General features: G+C 44.9%; 1 protein-coding gene across 3 annotated transcripts in view; it reads left to right on the plus strand.

Annotated features, from left to right (window-relative positions):
- Positions 1–441: 441 nt before the first annotated feature.
- Positions 442–15741, plus strand: part of cpeb1b (cytoplasmic polyadenylation element binding protein 1b) — a 73714-nt gene continuing 58414 nt past the window's right edge. For 2 of the 3 annotated variants that reach the window (XM_085972173.1, XM_085972174.1), the window contains exons 1-2: positions 442–604; positions 5121–5304. In XM_085972173.1, the coding sequence (XP_085828299.1) occupies positions 590–604; positions 5121–5304 (199 nt within the window). In that variant the 5' untranslated portion in view covers positions 442–589. Of the gene's footprint in view, positions 605–2063; positions 2158–5120; positions 5305–15741 lie in introns of those variants that run through there. The other variant, XM_085972175.1, reaches the window with a different exon arrangement.

Here is a 15741-nt window from a genome sequence, read left to right on the forward strand (position 1 = left end):
ATCCTCCCCATGTCCCCTCCCCCCTATCCTCCCCCCACATGTCCCCTCCCCCCCATTTCCCCTCCCCCCTATCCTCCCCATGTCCCCTCCCCCCTATCCTCCCCCCACATGTCCCCTCCCCCCCATTTCCCCTCCCCCCTATCCTCCCCATGTCCCCTCCCCCCTATCCTCCCCCCACATGTCCCCTCCCCCCCATTTCCCCTCCCCCCTATCCTCCCCATGTCCCCTCCCCCCTATCCTCCCCAGTCCCCTCTATCCTCACCAGTCCCCTCCCTCCCTGACTGACAGCTGCTCGCCCTGTCTCGGGGTGTGTGCTGTGCTGTGCTGTGTGTTGGGGGAGGGCGGCTCGCCAGGACCTGATGGAGACAGGATCAGGTGTTTCCAATGTGCATCATCCGGCACCGGGCTGGGACGGGCAGCCAGCAATGACATAAATAGGGGACGTTGGCCGATGAACGGTGTTGCAAAACGTCTTGATTTGTTTTAAAGAGATATTATTTTCTCCCCCTTCACTGTGCTGGAATTTCATTTCATTTCATTTTGTTGTTTTTTGTTTGTTTGTGGCGAGTTCTCTGCCCGGAAGGTGACCATGGCTTTTTCGCTGGTAAGGAAAATTGTTATAGGAGGGGAATGCGCCAAGAGTGCGTCATGACAATAACAGGAGCTACAACAGGCCGGTCGGGGGCTGCTAGGAGAGAGAAGACTGACTGTTTCCCCTTGTTTCCAATCCGGTTTAAAATTGCCATTTTCTCCTTTTTAACCAATGCAGGAACCGATAGAGCCACCGTGCATTTTGCAGGCTGTGTCTTTCTTTCCAACTTTGCATGCAGGGGTTAAAGAATGTCGCACTGTTTTATTGCTTGCACCCTTTTTTATTATTTAATATTTGGCACCGTGATTCCCCCACCCACCCCCCGGAGCTGCTGTCTGGCGATGACCTAGTGTCAGCATCGCTCCCCTCTTCCAAAGCTTGCATTAACAACGCTGGCGGCTTTCTCTCTGCACTGGGGAGGAGAGGCTGTTCTCCAAATCCCATTCTTAACATAAATGTTTCTGCAGCCAGCCTGTGCTAGTAACCATTGCACCCCTCTCTCTCTCCTACTTTGCAGTACAGCGCCTGGATTTAACTTTCCAACCTCCAGCTCGCATGTCCTGCTTAATAATTCAAAACACCTAAGGGCACAATTTGACCCTTGTGCCCAATGATTTTCCAAAAAAATATAGAGACATTACTTTAAAACGGGATGTTGCTTCTCAAGTGTTTCTGAATGTGGTGTAACTATCCAAAGCGAAGGGGGGTGCTGAGTAATTTGCTGTGTGTGCGCAATTTGATTATTTTTTTTGTGAACCAATGCAATGCACATATATGTCTTAATGAAGGAGGTTTATGTATGTACTCGGGTGCAAGAATCTTGTTCCGGGGGAAAAAGGTTTGCGGAAAGAGTGCAAATAATAAAAAAAATAGAATAATAATGGCATTGCGTGTGCGTGCATGCACCATACAGACACCAATGCTCCGGAGTGACCGATATGTATGAAGGTGTGCTGGGCTGCATTTGTCTCTGTCTCTGTCTGTTTGGTTTGCATCTTCCCGGGGACCGCTGGCTGCACGTGGCGCGGGAGCTGGGGCGGCGCGTGCGGGGCCACGTGCGTTTGTTTACCAGCCCACCTCGCCGGACCAGTCCAAAACACAACCGCTCGGGGTAGAGGGGGGGGAGAATTGAAAGAGCATGATTAAAAACGAGAACCCGAACCAGACGGGTGAAGTTTAATGATGTGTTCGATTTTTAATTGAGAAGTAAAAAGCTGTACTTTAAAAGGCAATGTACTTTTTTTTTTAGTGTCGTTTCTTCAAATCCACTCTTCCTTTACCCCCTCTGCCCCAGGAGCTTTAGACGCGTCCAGAAGGGGCGGGGATGACTCGCGTCAGGCAGCGCTGCGATTGGTTGCCCGTGCTGTGATTGACAGCCGAGGCGGCGAATCCGCTGTGGAGCAGGAGGGAGGGGGGGTGGAGTCTGAGCGCGTGGGAGAATCGGCGGCGCGGCTGGGCTCAGTCAGTCGGAGTTAAGCGGCGCACGGTAACCAGGAGGGAGAGGGCGGGAGGGGGGAAGATGGTCACCGGCGGAAAGCGGGCCCAGCCAACAGCAGCAGCAAACGGTAACGAATCGCGGGCACCGTGAGGGGGGAGAAAAGCCTCGGGGTTTTTTTTGAGGGGAGAGGGAGGTCGTCGGGAGTGATACGGGTAACGGCCCCCGAGGCGAACGCCACCGCGCACAGGCGGCGGGGGCGGGAAGATGGCGAGGCCCTTGAGTTCCTGTGGGGGAGGGGCTGTCAAGTTCATCTGTCGGGTGGGGTCGTGAGTGCGCACGCGCGCCTCCTAGCGGCCGCTTCTTGCGTCGCCTTGGTTCTCTCTTCTCCCGCCCCCGTGGCTGCGTGTGCGCAGGCGCGCCCCGGCCTGCTCATCAGGGACCATGGTGTCTATCGGTTAAAGCGCGAAGTTCCCATTTTTTATTGGTTAAAACTTAATTGGTGCAATCAAAAGGTAGCAAGTGCTGTCTTTCTCCCCCTTCTCCCCCCCCCCCCCCGCCTTTCTTGGTGTCAGTTGGTAGCACACTCGCCTGAGTCAGAAGGTTGTGGGTTCAAGTCTGAGACTTGAGCACATAAATCTAGGCTGACACTCCCAGTGCAGTGCTGAGGGGGTGCTGCACTGTCTGAGGTACAGTCTTTCGGATGAGACGTTAAACCGAGGCCCCGTCTGCCCTCGGGTGGATGTAAAAGATCCCATGGCACTAGTTCGGAGAAGAGCAGGGGAGTTATCCCTGGTGTCCTGGCCAATGTTTATCCCTCAACCAACATAAAAAAACATTATCTGGTCATTGTCACATTGCTGTTTGTGGGACCTTGTGGCAGCCAACTTGCGTACAGCGTTTCCCACATTACAACAGTGACTCGACTTCAAAAGTACTTCATTGGCTGTAAAGTGCTTTTGAGACATCTGGGGGTTGTGAAAGGCACTATATAATTGCAAGTGTTTCTTAAAAGGAGCACATCCAATAAAAACTAACTTAGTTATGTGGAGAAGCTGGGGTTGTTCTCCTTTTGGAGCAGAGAAGGTTGAGGAGATTTGATGGTGTTCAAAATCATGAGTGGTCTGGACAGAGGAGATGGAGAGAAACCCGTTCCCATTGGCGGAAGGGTCGAGAACCAGAGGAGACAGATTTAAGATGCAAAAGAACCAAAGTGGGGATGTTCGCTGATTGCGCACTGTTCAGCACCATTCGAGACTCGTCAGATACTGACGCAGTCCGTGTCCATATGCAGCAAGACCTGCACAACATTCAGACTTGGGGTGGCAAGTAACATTCGCACCACACAAGTGCCAGGCAATGACCATCTCCAACAAGCGAGACTCTAACCATCTCCCCTTGACATTCAATGGCATTACCATTGCTGAATCCCCCACTATCAACATCTTGGGGGTTAGCATTGATCAGAAACTGAACTGGACCAGCCATATAAATACTGTGGCTACAAGAGCAGGCCAGAGGCTGGGAATTCTGTGGCGAGTGTCTCACCTCCTGACTCCCCAAAGCCTTTCCACCATCTGCAAGGCACAAGTCAGGAGTGTGATGGAATGCTCTCCACTTGCCTGGATGAGTGCAGCTCCAACAACACTCGAAGCTCGGCACCATCCAGGACAAAGCAGCCCGCTTGATTGGCACCCCATCCACCACCTTAAACATTCACTCCCTCCACCACCGGCACACCGTGGCTGCAGTGTGTACCATCTACAAGATGCACTGCAGCACCTCCCAAACCCGCGACCTCTTCCACCTAGAAGGACAAGGGCAGCAAACGCATGGGAACATCACCACCTACAAGTTCCCCTCCAAGCCCCACACCATCCTGACTTGGACCTGTATCGCCGTTCCTTCACTGCCGCTGGGCCAAAATCCTGGAACTCCCTTCCTAACAGCATTGTGGGTGTACCTACACCATATGGACTGCAGCGGTTCAAGAAGGCGGCTCACCACCATCTTCTCGAGGGCAATTAGGGATGGGCACTAAATGCAGGCCTAGCCAGCGACGCCCACATCCCATCAATGGAAAAAAAAAAGGAAAGACTTGCAGCGAGTGGTTAGGATCTGGAATGCACTGCCTGACAGGATGGTGGAGGCAGACTCAATTGTGGCTTTCAAAAGGGAATTGGAGAAGTACCTGAGATTTGCAGGGCTACGGGGAAAGGGCGGGGGGTGGGATTGGCTGAAGTGCTCTTGCAGAGAGCCGGCACAGGCCGAATGGCCTCTCTCTGTTGTAACCATTCTATGACTCTAAAGAGAACTTATCAAATTAAATCGAGATTCTGTTTTTGGGGAAGCACTCAGCCCAACGTTCACCTTTTTTGTGTGTGATCCCTTTAAGGGGCTGCATAACCCAATCAAGCAAAACTTTTCATCGAAAGCGAGCCGCGTGGCTACGCAGCTTATAGGGAACATTGCTACAGTCCGTCTCTCTCTTTCTCTCTTTCCCCCCGCCGCCCCCCCCCCCCCCCCCCCCCCCCCCCCAAACCCAAAGTGCTCACTGGAATCCAAAGGCTTCAAGTGTGCTGGCAGACACCGCGTGCTACATCTCCAGAGACACCCGGGCGCAAACATAGCCGCGGAAGAGAGGCAGGCAGTCTGGCCGAACGAAGTGGCAAGTTCTACAGCTTGCATTGGTTTTAACTTCTAATATCTGATGGGTGTGGGGGGGTTTGGATATTTTCTCTCCCCTAATTCAGCTGCGTTTAACGATGACCAACCCTCTTATTTGCTGTGGGATGTAGAAAGGTTTGGATGGGCTACACCTTTGCCCTTCCATGTAATACTTGATTTGCTAAGTAGGTTGCCAAGTTTCTGCAGGTTAAATGTTCAGAGATAATCATCTGGAGTATCCTTAAATATAGAATCTCGCAGACTTCATTTGGCCACTAAAATGGATTTTTGTATTTTTGCATTAGATTTTTTTCTATTCTAGTTTGTGTAGGATGTGTTTTTGAGGTGGGTGAGTTTTCCATTCTTGGAATGGAGTCCTGCTTGTAATTTTGCCATGCTGGCTTTAATAAAACTGATCTCTTTCAGAACGACGAGAGTGGCCGAGGGCAGGATTGCTGGGATGTGCCCCGTTCTACAGAGAGCCCCGCTTTGTCAACCTGCAGTAATGCTGACATCTTCCGCAGAATAAACGCTATGTTAGACAACTCTCTGGATTTCACCGGAGTCTGCACTACTCCCATCATCAAGGGCCGAAGGGAGAATGTGGGAGGTAATGGAGTTGATGGGAGGCATGTTAGAAATTCTCTGCCTAGTGCTTCACTAATCAACATGGGGCTTTGTAGACGTTTGTCATTTTTGTCACTGGCGTATCTTAGTTTGGATGTACTCAATCTAGATATTACAACAGCTTGCTTTTCTGTAGAGCTTTTAACACAGTAAAATCTCCCAAGGCACTTCACAGGAGCATTGTCAGACAAAATTTGACACGAGCCACATGAGATATTATTACAGATGACCAAAAGCTTGTTCAGAGGTAGGTTTTAAGGAGCGTCTTAAAGGAGGGTGGAGAGATTCACTAAGGGAATTCCAGAGATTGGAGCCTCGGCAGCTGAAGACATGGCTGCCAGTGGTGGTGGTTAAAATCTGATGTGTGCAGGAGGCCAGAATTGGAGGCGTACAGAGATCTCCAAGGTTTGTAGGGCTGGAGGAGGTTTGTGAAATGGAGGGACTTGAAAATGAGGATGAGAATTTTAAAGTTGACAGATAGGCAGCCAATGTAGGTCAGGGAGGAGAGGGGTGAAGGCCGAATGAGTAGATCTTTATCTGCATCGTGTGCTGCCGATACATTGGCCCTTGATGCCGCTTGTGGGCTCTGAGGAGTGTCCATGTTCTAGTGCAATAGGAATCGCTTGACAGATGTCAAAGGCTGTGGTAGGGTGGTGAAGAAGACCATTCTGGCCATTGAAGTTTATCCCTCTATACTTTGTAACTCAAATAGTATCCTAGTTATTCTGAATTCTATCAAGATTTTGGCCTTGCTATTTTCACAATTGAGATTGTTCCATTTCTGGTCTAACATTACATTCCCCTAATTTAAATTTGTCCACTGGTTCTATTGGCTCTTTTGCTTTCATTGTAGGTTTGTGATGACTCATTTAATACCATGTGCTTTGCATCCAGTGAGCTACGTTTAACCTGTAGTCATGGCCACATAGGCAAACTTGGTGGCCAATTTGTTCACAGCATGGTTCCAGAAATGAGGAGGAATATCCAGTTAGTTGATCTGTTTTTTTTTAATGGTGCATGGACAAATCCGGTGAGAACTCCCAGGTCTTTGCATAGTGATGGTGATTTAGTTTGAGTAAATTAAGGGCCTCCATATGATCTGTTTACTTGGTTTTTTTTTAATTGCTTCTTGACTAGGTGTGTGGATGAGGGTAGTGCAGTTGATGTAGTCTACATGGACTTCAGTAAGGCTTTTGACAAAGTCCTGCATGGGAGACTGGTCCATGGGATCCAGGGCAATTTGGCACATTGGATCCAAAATTGGCTTAGTGGCAGGCGGCAGAGGGTGATGGTTGAAGGTGGTTTTTGTGACTGGAAGCCTGTGTCCAGTGGTGTACCGCAGGGATCGGTGCTGGGTCCTTTGCTGTTTGTAGTGTACATTAATGATTTAGATATGAATGTAGGAGGTATGATCAGTAAGTTTGCAGATGACATGAAAATTGGTGGAGTGGTAAATAGCAAGGAGGGAAGCCTCAGGCTACAGGATGATATAGACGGGTTGGTTAGATGGGCAGAACAGTGGCAAATGGAATTTAACCCTGAAAAGTGAGGTGATGCATTTTGGGAGGACTAACAAGGCAAGGGAATACAGTGAATGGTAGGACCGAAGGAAGGACAGAGGGACCTTGGTGTGCATGTACATAGATCCCTGAAGGCAGCAGAACAGGTGGATAAGGTGGTTAAAAAGGCATGTGGGATACCTGCCTTCATTAGCCGAGGCATAGAATATAAGAGCAGGGAGGTTATAATGGAGCTGTACAAAATGCTAGTTGGGCCACAGCTGGAATACTGTGTGCAGTTCTGGTCGCCACACTATAGGAAGGATGTGATTGCATTGGAGGGGGTGCAGAGGAGATTCACCAGGACGTTACCTGGGCTGGAGCGCTTCAGCTATGAAGAAAGACTGGACAGGCTGGGGTTGTTTTCCTTGGAGCAGAGAAGGCTGAGGGGGGACCTGATTGAGGTGTACAAAATTATGAGGGGCATAGATAGGGTAGATAGAAAGGAACTTTTCCCCTTAGTAGAGGTCAATAACCAGGGGGCATAGTTTCAAGGTAAGGGGCAGGAGGTTTAGAGGGAATTTGAAGAAAAACTTTCACCCAGAGGGTGGTTGGAATCTGGAACTCACTGCCTGAAAGGGTGGTAGAGGCAGGAACCCTCAACATTCAAGAAGCATGTAGATGAGCACTTGAAACGCCATAGCATACAAGGCTACGGACCACGTGCTGGAAAATGGGATTAGAATAGACAGGGCTTGATGTCCGGCACGGACACGATGGGCCTATTTCTATGCTGTATAACTCTGACTCTATTGATCAGGTAATCTAGTTACCCACTCTTAAAATGGGACACTTTTGTGACTCAAATGGAGCAACATTGTTTTCTTATTGATGAAGCTTCATTGCAGAATTGTCAATCTGGCAAATGGGTGCAAATCTTGATCTAATGAGCTAATTTGTAAAATAGTACATGACGTGATTGACGGTCTGATCTGTCTGGGGTCCAATTTCAAACCTACAAGATGTCTTTGACAATCCACAACAGCTACACTGTATATACTGTAGGAACATCTCGTCTGTGCTTTCCTAATGTCTGGATTTTGCATGTATTCAGCTTCAAACACTTATTAATGCCTGGCTGCAGATGGTTTTTCAGTGAAACTTGTCTCCTGTGACATTGTTCATGGAAGGATAAAGAATTGTATATTCAATACCCATTTATCTGTTCCTGTAACAGTCAACCCAGCACATTCAAATGCTGTTTTTAAAAAGATCATTTTAATACATCTCTTTCTGATCTTCCACTAGCCTACTTGTGCCTAACAAGTGGTAAAGATTGGGAAGATGCTTTTACTTCATATTAAATAAAATGAGCATGAAGTTCTTGGAATAAAATAAATCTTTTTTTGGAAAAAGCCTGTCACAAAATGGGTCTTTAGTCAGCGATGGTTTCTGGCAGAGTTAAAGGCTGGTTAACTAAGTACTGTAATGGAAGTCATGTGATTACCACCTACAAATGAGTTTGCCAGAAAACAATGCTTGCTATTCTAGATGAGGAAAGTAACTACCAGGTCTGTGTGGGGACTGCAGGCACAGTGTAGTGTTGGCTGCTAAAATGTGCAATGCTGTATTGGGGAGCTTCCCAGCATTCATTTCTAGCTTTAACTGCCCTTTAATTGAAGGGTCAGTGATTGGCACAAGCCTTTTAGAGTGGGAATGCTGGAAGTGAACCTTGTTTGAAGGCTGCTCACTGCCTGTTGCTCCTAGTGGCATTACATAGCATGTATAACACACAGGCCAGGCCATTCAACCCAACTGGTCCATGCTGGTGTTTATGCAACACAATGAGCCTCCTGCCACTCTACTTCCTCTAACCCGATCAGCAGACCTGTCTATTCCTTTCTTCCTCATTTGCTCATCGAGCTTCCCCTTAAATACATCTGTTATTGCCCTCAGTTACTCCTTGTGGTAGAGATGGTGTTTTTATGGAAGCCATGATATTGGAGCAGTGCAAGAAGTGTTATTCTGAGACTTGCCATAAAGCTAATCACTGGCCTGCAACTTGTAAAATTCCCTGAGTATATGGCACAGTTCAACCTGTAAACGTAGGAATGTAGTGAACCCAATTCTGTATACCAACAAACACATTTGCGTGTCCACTTTTGGTACTGGTCCAGTGAGTCAGTCTTGACTGAATTTACTTTAGATGCCAAGTGTTTTTTAAGTTTTTTCAAATGAAACTATTTGCACTTGTGATTTAATCAGTATTCAAGGAAGTTGCAGCTCAGAGGCTTTGTTTCCTGCATAAAGCTCCAGAAATATGTGGCTAGTACTGAAAATGCTTACTCCCATGGTGTAGTGCTACCTGATTGCAACTGTGCTTCACTGTGCCCAACAACTTTTGGTTGACCACTGCACTTGTAGATATGATGACCAAAAGGATAAGTTTGAGGCAATGCACAGCAGGAGCTTGTCCTTGTTACTTAGTGAGCCTTCACTGGACATTGTAATTCACCTAATGTCACCCATTGTAGTTCAGCTACTGTCCATGGTGACATTTCATAGAAATCTTATTTATATACAAGTGCAAGTCTTTTATATCTTCTACTTGGGTTCATAAAGCTACAAGTGACTTGCAGCACTAGATTTGGTTAGTAATGCCTCAAGTTTGTAATGCTCTCTCCTTCAGTAAGGATTGTTAATCTTAAGCGCAGGACTTTGATCCTTTTTAAAAGATGTTCTTTGGATGCCAAGTAGGTAATATTGGTAGTTTGACCGATTGAAAGATTACTTCGAATGGAGAGCTGCTGTTCTGGGTTTGATTGAAGAAATGCAGCTGTGGGCTTCTAAACCTAGATGTGTAGTTTCATCCAGTAACTAAACTAGATATTCCACTCCAGGAGGGACTTGTGATGGGTCTTTGAGCAAAATCTGTTGCTATCTATGAAATTGCCATTGGGTTAAATGAGATTGGTGTAGTCTTGACAAACCAACGTACAAGTTCTTGGTGAATAGAGTACTCCTGTTGCTGGATGGGATGATGTACCAGCTGTTGGACATAGTAAGTCTTGTGTCCCTTTGGCTAGTGCATGGAAAGCAGACCGATTTGCTGTGGTATCCTACTTTTAAACCCAAATAGATTGAAGCTAAATAATGGAGATTCACTTTGAAATGGCTACAACATGCTGGAAGTTTTTGTGCTAGTGTATTGTGGGGGAAAATAAGAGCTGTATACTTGTATGTGAATCTTGTCATTGTACTGCCTTCCAAGTAATATATTGGCTCATGTGCTGTCTCAGAAACTGAACCAGGCTGTATGACTTGAGTAAATCTAAACTGGTAGCAGGAGTCTTTCTCAATTAATTGAACTTCCAATTACACATTGACCCTCAACTTCCTCAGACATTCTGCTGCTGTAACTGGACACCCATTTCACCGCATTTACGACAGTTACAGTGGCACACCAGAAAATGTGAAATTTAGAGCCATTTGCTTTTTCTATAGATGATTGATAGAGTTGTCCGGGTTCAGGATTTTAGCTAGCTGAGTAGCCTGAATTTGAGTAAGTGTGTGGAAATATTATGGTATCTGGACTTGTCCTCCACCCTCTTCAGCTCCCATCTGTGTGTACTGAACGTTTTCTAATAGATAGCAGAAGTCCATCTGAATGCCACAATACTGGAGCTTGCAGGGTAGAATTCTATTCAGCTGCCACACTAATCTCAACAAGCATGCATATTTTAAAATGGTAACAGGACACATGGAGATTCTAGAATAAGACAACTGACGTAAGTCATCAATCAGCAACTATTGGAAGGGGTGAGTATATCTATACACTAGCCACTTATTAAGTTTGACCTTGTGATTTGAAGTTTTGCTGTCATCTTGGGAGACGGCAGAAAAGGTGGCAAAATCTGTTTAGAAGGGAGAGAATTGCTGTCATTGATCAGTGGTGTAATGAACTTCAGTGCAATTTCTCATTTTTAAACTTGCTATATGATTTCACAAAATTGGTTCCTTTTGGGTTCAAGGTGAAGTATATTGGTGCTGGGAAATGAGACACTTGCACTTGAGTTAAGCTTGCCACCACAACAATCTGCATCTGCCCCAACCTTGCACCCCATATTACACCAGTGAGTGGGGGTACTTCTTCAAGATGGTGTTTTTTTTTAAAAATCTTCAAAAATTGTAGTCACTACAAGAACAGCTAATCCTCTAGTATTTTCATCTTCCCCAAGCTAATGTTACATTTCCTTCCTGCACTAGTGGGGTATATTGGGAAGCAGATGTTGATCCAGTTTTCATTATTATCTTGCTCTTGTTAACCAAGGATCCAGAAAATAGAGTATCTGCATGTTCTGGGTTGACTACTGTTGTATGTTCTAACTTGCTATATTTTTATAATCTGCTTCCCATTTTCTCACTTGTGGAAATGTTCTTCACAGTGCTCAATGGGGTAGGTGTTGAGATTAATCTTGACCGATTCCTGTTTTTAAACTGATTTGCAATCTTCAGATGCCTGTTTAACATTCCTGCACTTCTTGGGGTGCTGTCTTTCCACATGGAGTTATGTCTGCTTAATGTGTACAAAAATCTTCCTAATTGTTTCTTCAGACAGATTTTCAGCATGTCATTGTTCAGTGCACCCTCTTCTGTGGCTTTCCATTCATGTGTCCTTGGAGAAGACTTGTTGGTTGTGAAAAGGAAAATGAGGCTGCTACACATTGTTGAGAACTAGATTGTAACATGTGTAGATGTTGGTGCGGTGCTCCTTCATCCTGCACAAGGAGGATATTGGAGATCAGCTGGGAGAAAAATTGGGTGTATCCAATTACAACAAGATGACGGAAGGATAGGACATGTTTAAAGTTCCTAACCATGGAAGGAGCTGGAATGGGTGCCAACTGGAAAAGACCACGTAGAAAGCCAAAGTTGGAACTGTATAGAAAGAAGTGACCTTGACCAGGTAGCTGCCAAAGAACAGCAATGGCCAGCTTGATTGACTAGCAGGCATTCCTGTGTGTTGTGTTGTAATTGGATCATTGGTGCCTGGCTGTCATACTTATAATATTGGTAGTACTAAGTGGATCTCATTAGATAATCTAACTTGGCAAAGCCATTCACTGGCAGCTGCAGCCATTGAGTTTGGATTAGCACCAGACTTCCATTAGTCAGCCTGGCAATAATTCAGTTGATCTAGAGTACCATTGAATCCTCTAAAGCAAGTTGGCTTATTACTATTTGGTTACCTTGTTCAGCAAACACTTGACATGTGAGCCACTGCTATACTCAAACCCAGCATTAAACCACTACAGGCTTTCCAACACTTTGTATTAACAGCAAATTGAGTCTCCTAAATGAAAGCTTGAATCCTTGAGCACAGTGAGTGGGATAGCTTGCCATAGGACTGTTGCCTCCTAGTTATAGCACATTGGAGATGACATGCAGTACCCACCACAATCTGCTGTCTATTCCAAATAATAAATGCTGCATTTAATGTACCTAAGATCCAACAACTAAAATTTTACTATCTGATGATCCTGCAAGCCTAGAGGAATGTGCAAGACTTCTTGCTGTTAATACACAAGTTAGACATTCCTGCCTACTGCATAGACATTGAAGAAAGCTGGCAGCATATGTCCCATGTCAACAATCTAATAAAAGAATGCACCTTTCATAACTGGTATGTCCCAAAGTAGTTCACAGCCAGTGAAGTACTTTTTTGAAGTGTAGTCACTCATGCAATGTGTACAGAGCAAGTTTCTACAAAGTGAGATAAATGAACAAATAATTTGTTTATTGATGTTGGTTAAGGGATAAATATTGGCCAGGGCACTGGGGAACACCCCTTCTCAGATAGTGCCATGGGTTATTTTATGCTTACCTGGGAGCAGTTGGGGCTGCCTTGTTTTAACCTCATCCAAAAGACAGCACTTCCAACAGTGCAGCACTCTTCAGTATTGCTTTAGTCAGCCTAGATTTTTGTGCTCGAGTCTCGAGTGTGGCTTGAAACTACAACCTTCTGACTTGGGAGTGCTACCACTGAGCCAAAACTGACTGACTCCTGTCATCAAGTTGACACACCGGGGTATCCTGTGCATGGTATCCCTCGAGTAGCTGTTCACACCGTCAAAACTTCATGTCTATCAAAGCTTTGACCAGGTACACTGGGGATTATTTCCTTGGAGACAGTTTCTGGATTCTGGTTATCTACAAATCGTCTTGTTTGTTTTGCAAGACAGCTGAGCTTTATCAAGGCATCTGTCGTCATAAACTACTTTCTGGAATGTTTACCCTTTATGTTGAATCATGTATATTTAAAAACTGGGTGTTCATCAGGCACAGATGGGTTGGGATTCCCATGGGGACAGTGAAGCTTTCCAAATACTTGAGGACTAAAACAAGGATAGGTTTGCAAAGCTTACTGTAACAGCAGCAAAAAACTAACTGGAGAAGGACTGTGATTGCAAACCTCCCATTACACTAGCATGCTCTATAATGTACCTTGCAGGATCAGCTACCAAACACTGCTCTCATAAAACCAGTGGGACTTTGACTACTTGATCTCAATCCAGCATCAATTGATAAAGGTGAGCATGAGAAAAATATGGCTGGAGCTAACTTTGCATTTAGCAACTCTGCTAGTTCACAAACTCCATCTGGCTGACTTCTCTAGTCTGAATCTAATCTGTTTAATTACAACCTTGCATACATGTGCTAAAACAATGAGAATAAATTCTCCTTCAAATGGATGTTTGATTTTTTTTTGGCTAGGCTAAACTAAAGTTTTTATTTATAAAAAAAAAAAAGTACACAAAATTGAAATTGGTCAAATTATGTTTAAGACTTGGTTTACATTTTAGTTGCATTTATGTCTTGGTTTTGGATCTGGTCTATAACTGAAGTAATTTGAAGTAGGACAGTTGTCTTCCTGTTGTACATCAAAGAAATAAAATAACTGGTACCTTCTGTTCAGTTTTCCCCCCTCTGTGCTGATAACACAAGTTGAGGAATAGTGGAGGGGCACACTATGAAGCTGACTTTTTTCCAGTGCGTACATATTAGAATTACTTCAATTGTAATCATTGAAACCAAATAAAATATTTGCATTTGTAACTTAATGACTCCTTTTATTCTTGTGTACTAGTTGAGAGTAGGAAGAGGACAAGCCCATTTTCATAAATAGATTAGTTAGTAAGTACCTTGGTATACATCAAATGAGTTATAGAATTTTCAAGAATGGGACCAGTTGTGATGCCAGTTCCCTTTTTAGAAAGGATAACAACCCTGGGATCTATTGGCCTGTTAACCCAACATCTATAGTGGGTAAAGCACTGAGAGCCACTTTTTTGCATTACAAGGTCATTTATCTAGAACTAGTAACTTTTTTTTACTGATCCTGTATTCCAGAGAACAATCATTGTACTGTTTTGAGGGTTCCAATGGTCTTGTTTTTTGCATATTCTGATTACTTGTATGCATGTTGATATAAGCACAAATGGTATCTACTTTTTCATTGAAATTTGAGCCAGTGTTGCATGTACATTTTGGATGAGGCTCATCTTTGAGCCAATCATTCTTTGACTTTTTTGGTAAATGCTCTGAAATCTGAGCAATTAGTAGCATGTGGTTCATTTCAGTCATCTACAAAATGAATATTTAAATTAAGTAAATGCTTGTTCTGCATGTCACCATCTCAGTTAATAAACATTGTGCTCAAGCAACAGGTTCCAATTGACATTTTGCAGCAACACCACAGCCCCATATCCAGCCAGTGATGGGACCAGCTCTTGTATGTGTGTCTTTTCCTAATCTTGTCTTCCAAGTGATGCCTAAATTTGGTATGAATTTACCTAGTGGTTGACTACCTGGGAGTGTCTGCATGCCTTTCTTGCTGTTGACATAGCATGTGCTCACTAGTCAAGACTCAGATGTGATGCCTTCCATAGGGATGTTGCCAACAAACATCAACTCTGACCCCCCCCCCCCCAATACATTGCCCAAGATTCACTCACTTTTCCAGTTACAGGAAACTCTTTTTATCTGGCACCAGCATGGTGCCGGTTTATCAAAGCCCAGATTAGAGTGTTAAGTTAAAAGGTAGAAGAGCTCCATACACAGCAACAAATCCAGGCTTCCCTGTTGCTTAGCAACAGCTGCAGGAACCCCAGCCACAGACCAAGCATACTTGTTGCTTAGCAACAAGTGCAGAAACCCCTGATTACACAGCCACAGATCCAGGAACGGCCACTAATATGAAGAAAAACTTAACCTGAACCTACTCCTGAATTTTGCTGGTTAACTGAGATTTCCGGTTGTTTGGGTGCCGGTAAATCGAGAGTTTCTTGTACTATTATTCTGAAATAAAACCCACACGGGTATCCAATGATATCAATGCAATCTGTGCTCTTGAATCAAATGGATTTGTGATGTCGTTAGAGCAGCAGCAATGCCAAAGGGAAACTAGGAATCTGAGTAACTCTGAACATGTTTAGTTTCTGAAATCTTAGGTAGTTTAATTTGTGCTAGCAAACTACCACAATTCCCTCAAGTTGAGCTAAAAGCTTAATCCACTTTTAATGTTTTTTTAGGTCTGTGGGGTCCAAGAAAATTTGGCAGTTTACCATTTGCTTACATTTTGCCTCATCCAATCTTTCGACATCTGTCCCCTTCCACTCCACTCGGTACAAGCTCTACAATCTAATGTTCCCTAGGAAATAACATGCAAGTTTTCCATACGGCACTACCTTCTCCGCAGTTCTGAACCTGCGTTTATACCCTACCTTTCACTAACTCAAGTGCCCTAAAATGGTTCACCGCCAATGAAGTACTTTTAGCGAAGTCGCTGTTGTAATATAGCTGGACGTTTCTTGGCGCCACAAACATCATGGTTAATCTTGATGAAGCTCGCAACCCCTTTG

Source organism: Somniosus microcephalus, chromosome 32, assembly GCF_052327205.1.
Source record: "Somniosus microcephalus isolate GS21.2 chromosome 32, FLI_Smic_1.0, whole genome shotgun sequence".
In the NCBI taxonomy this organism is placed as follows: domain Eukaryota; kingdom Metazoa; phylum Chordata; class Chondrichthyes; order Squaliformes; family Somniosidae; genus Somniosus; species Somniosus microcephalus.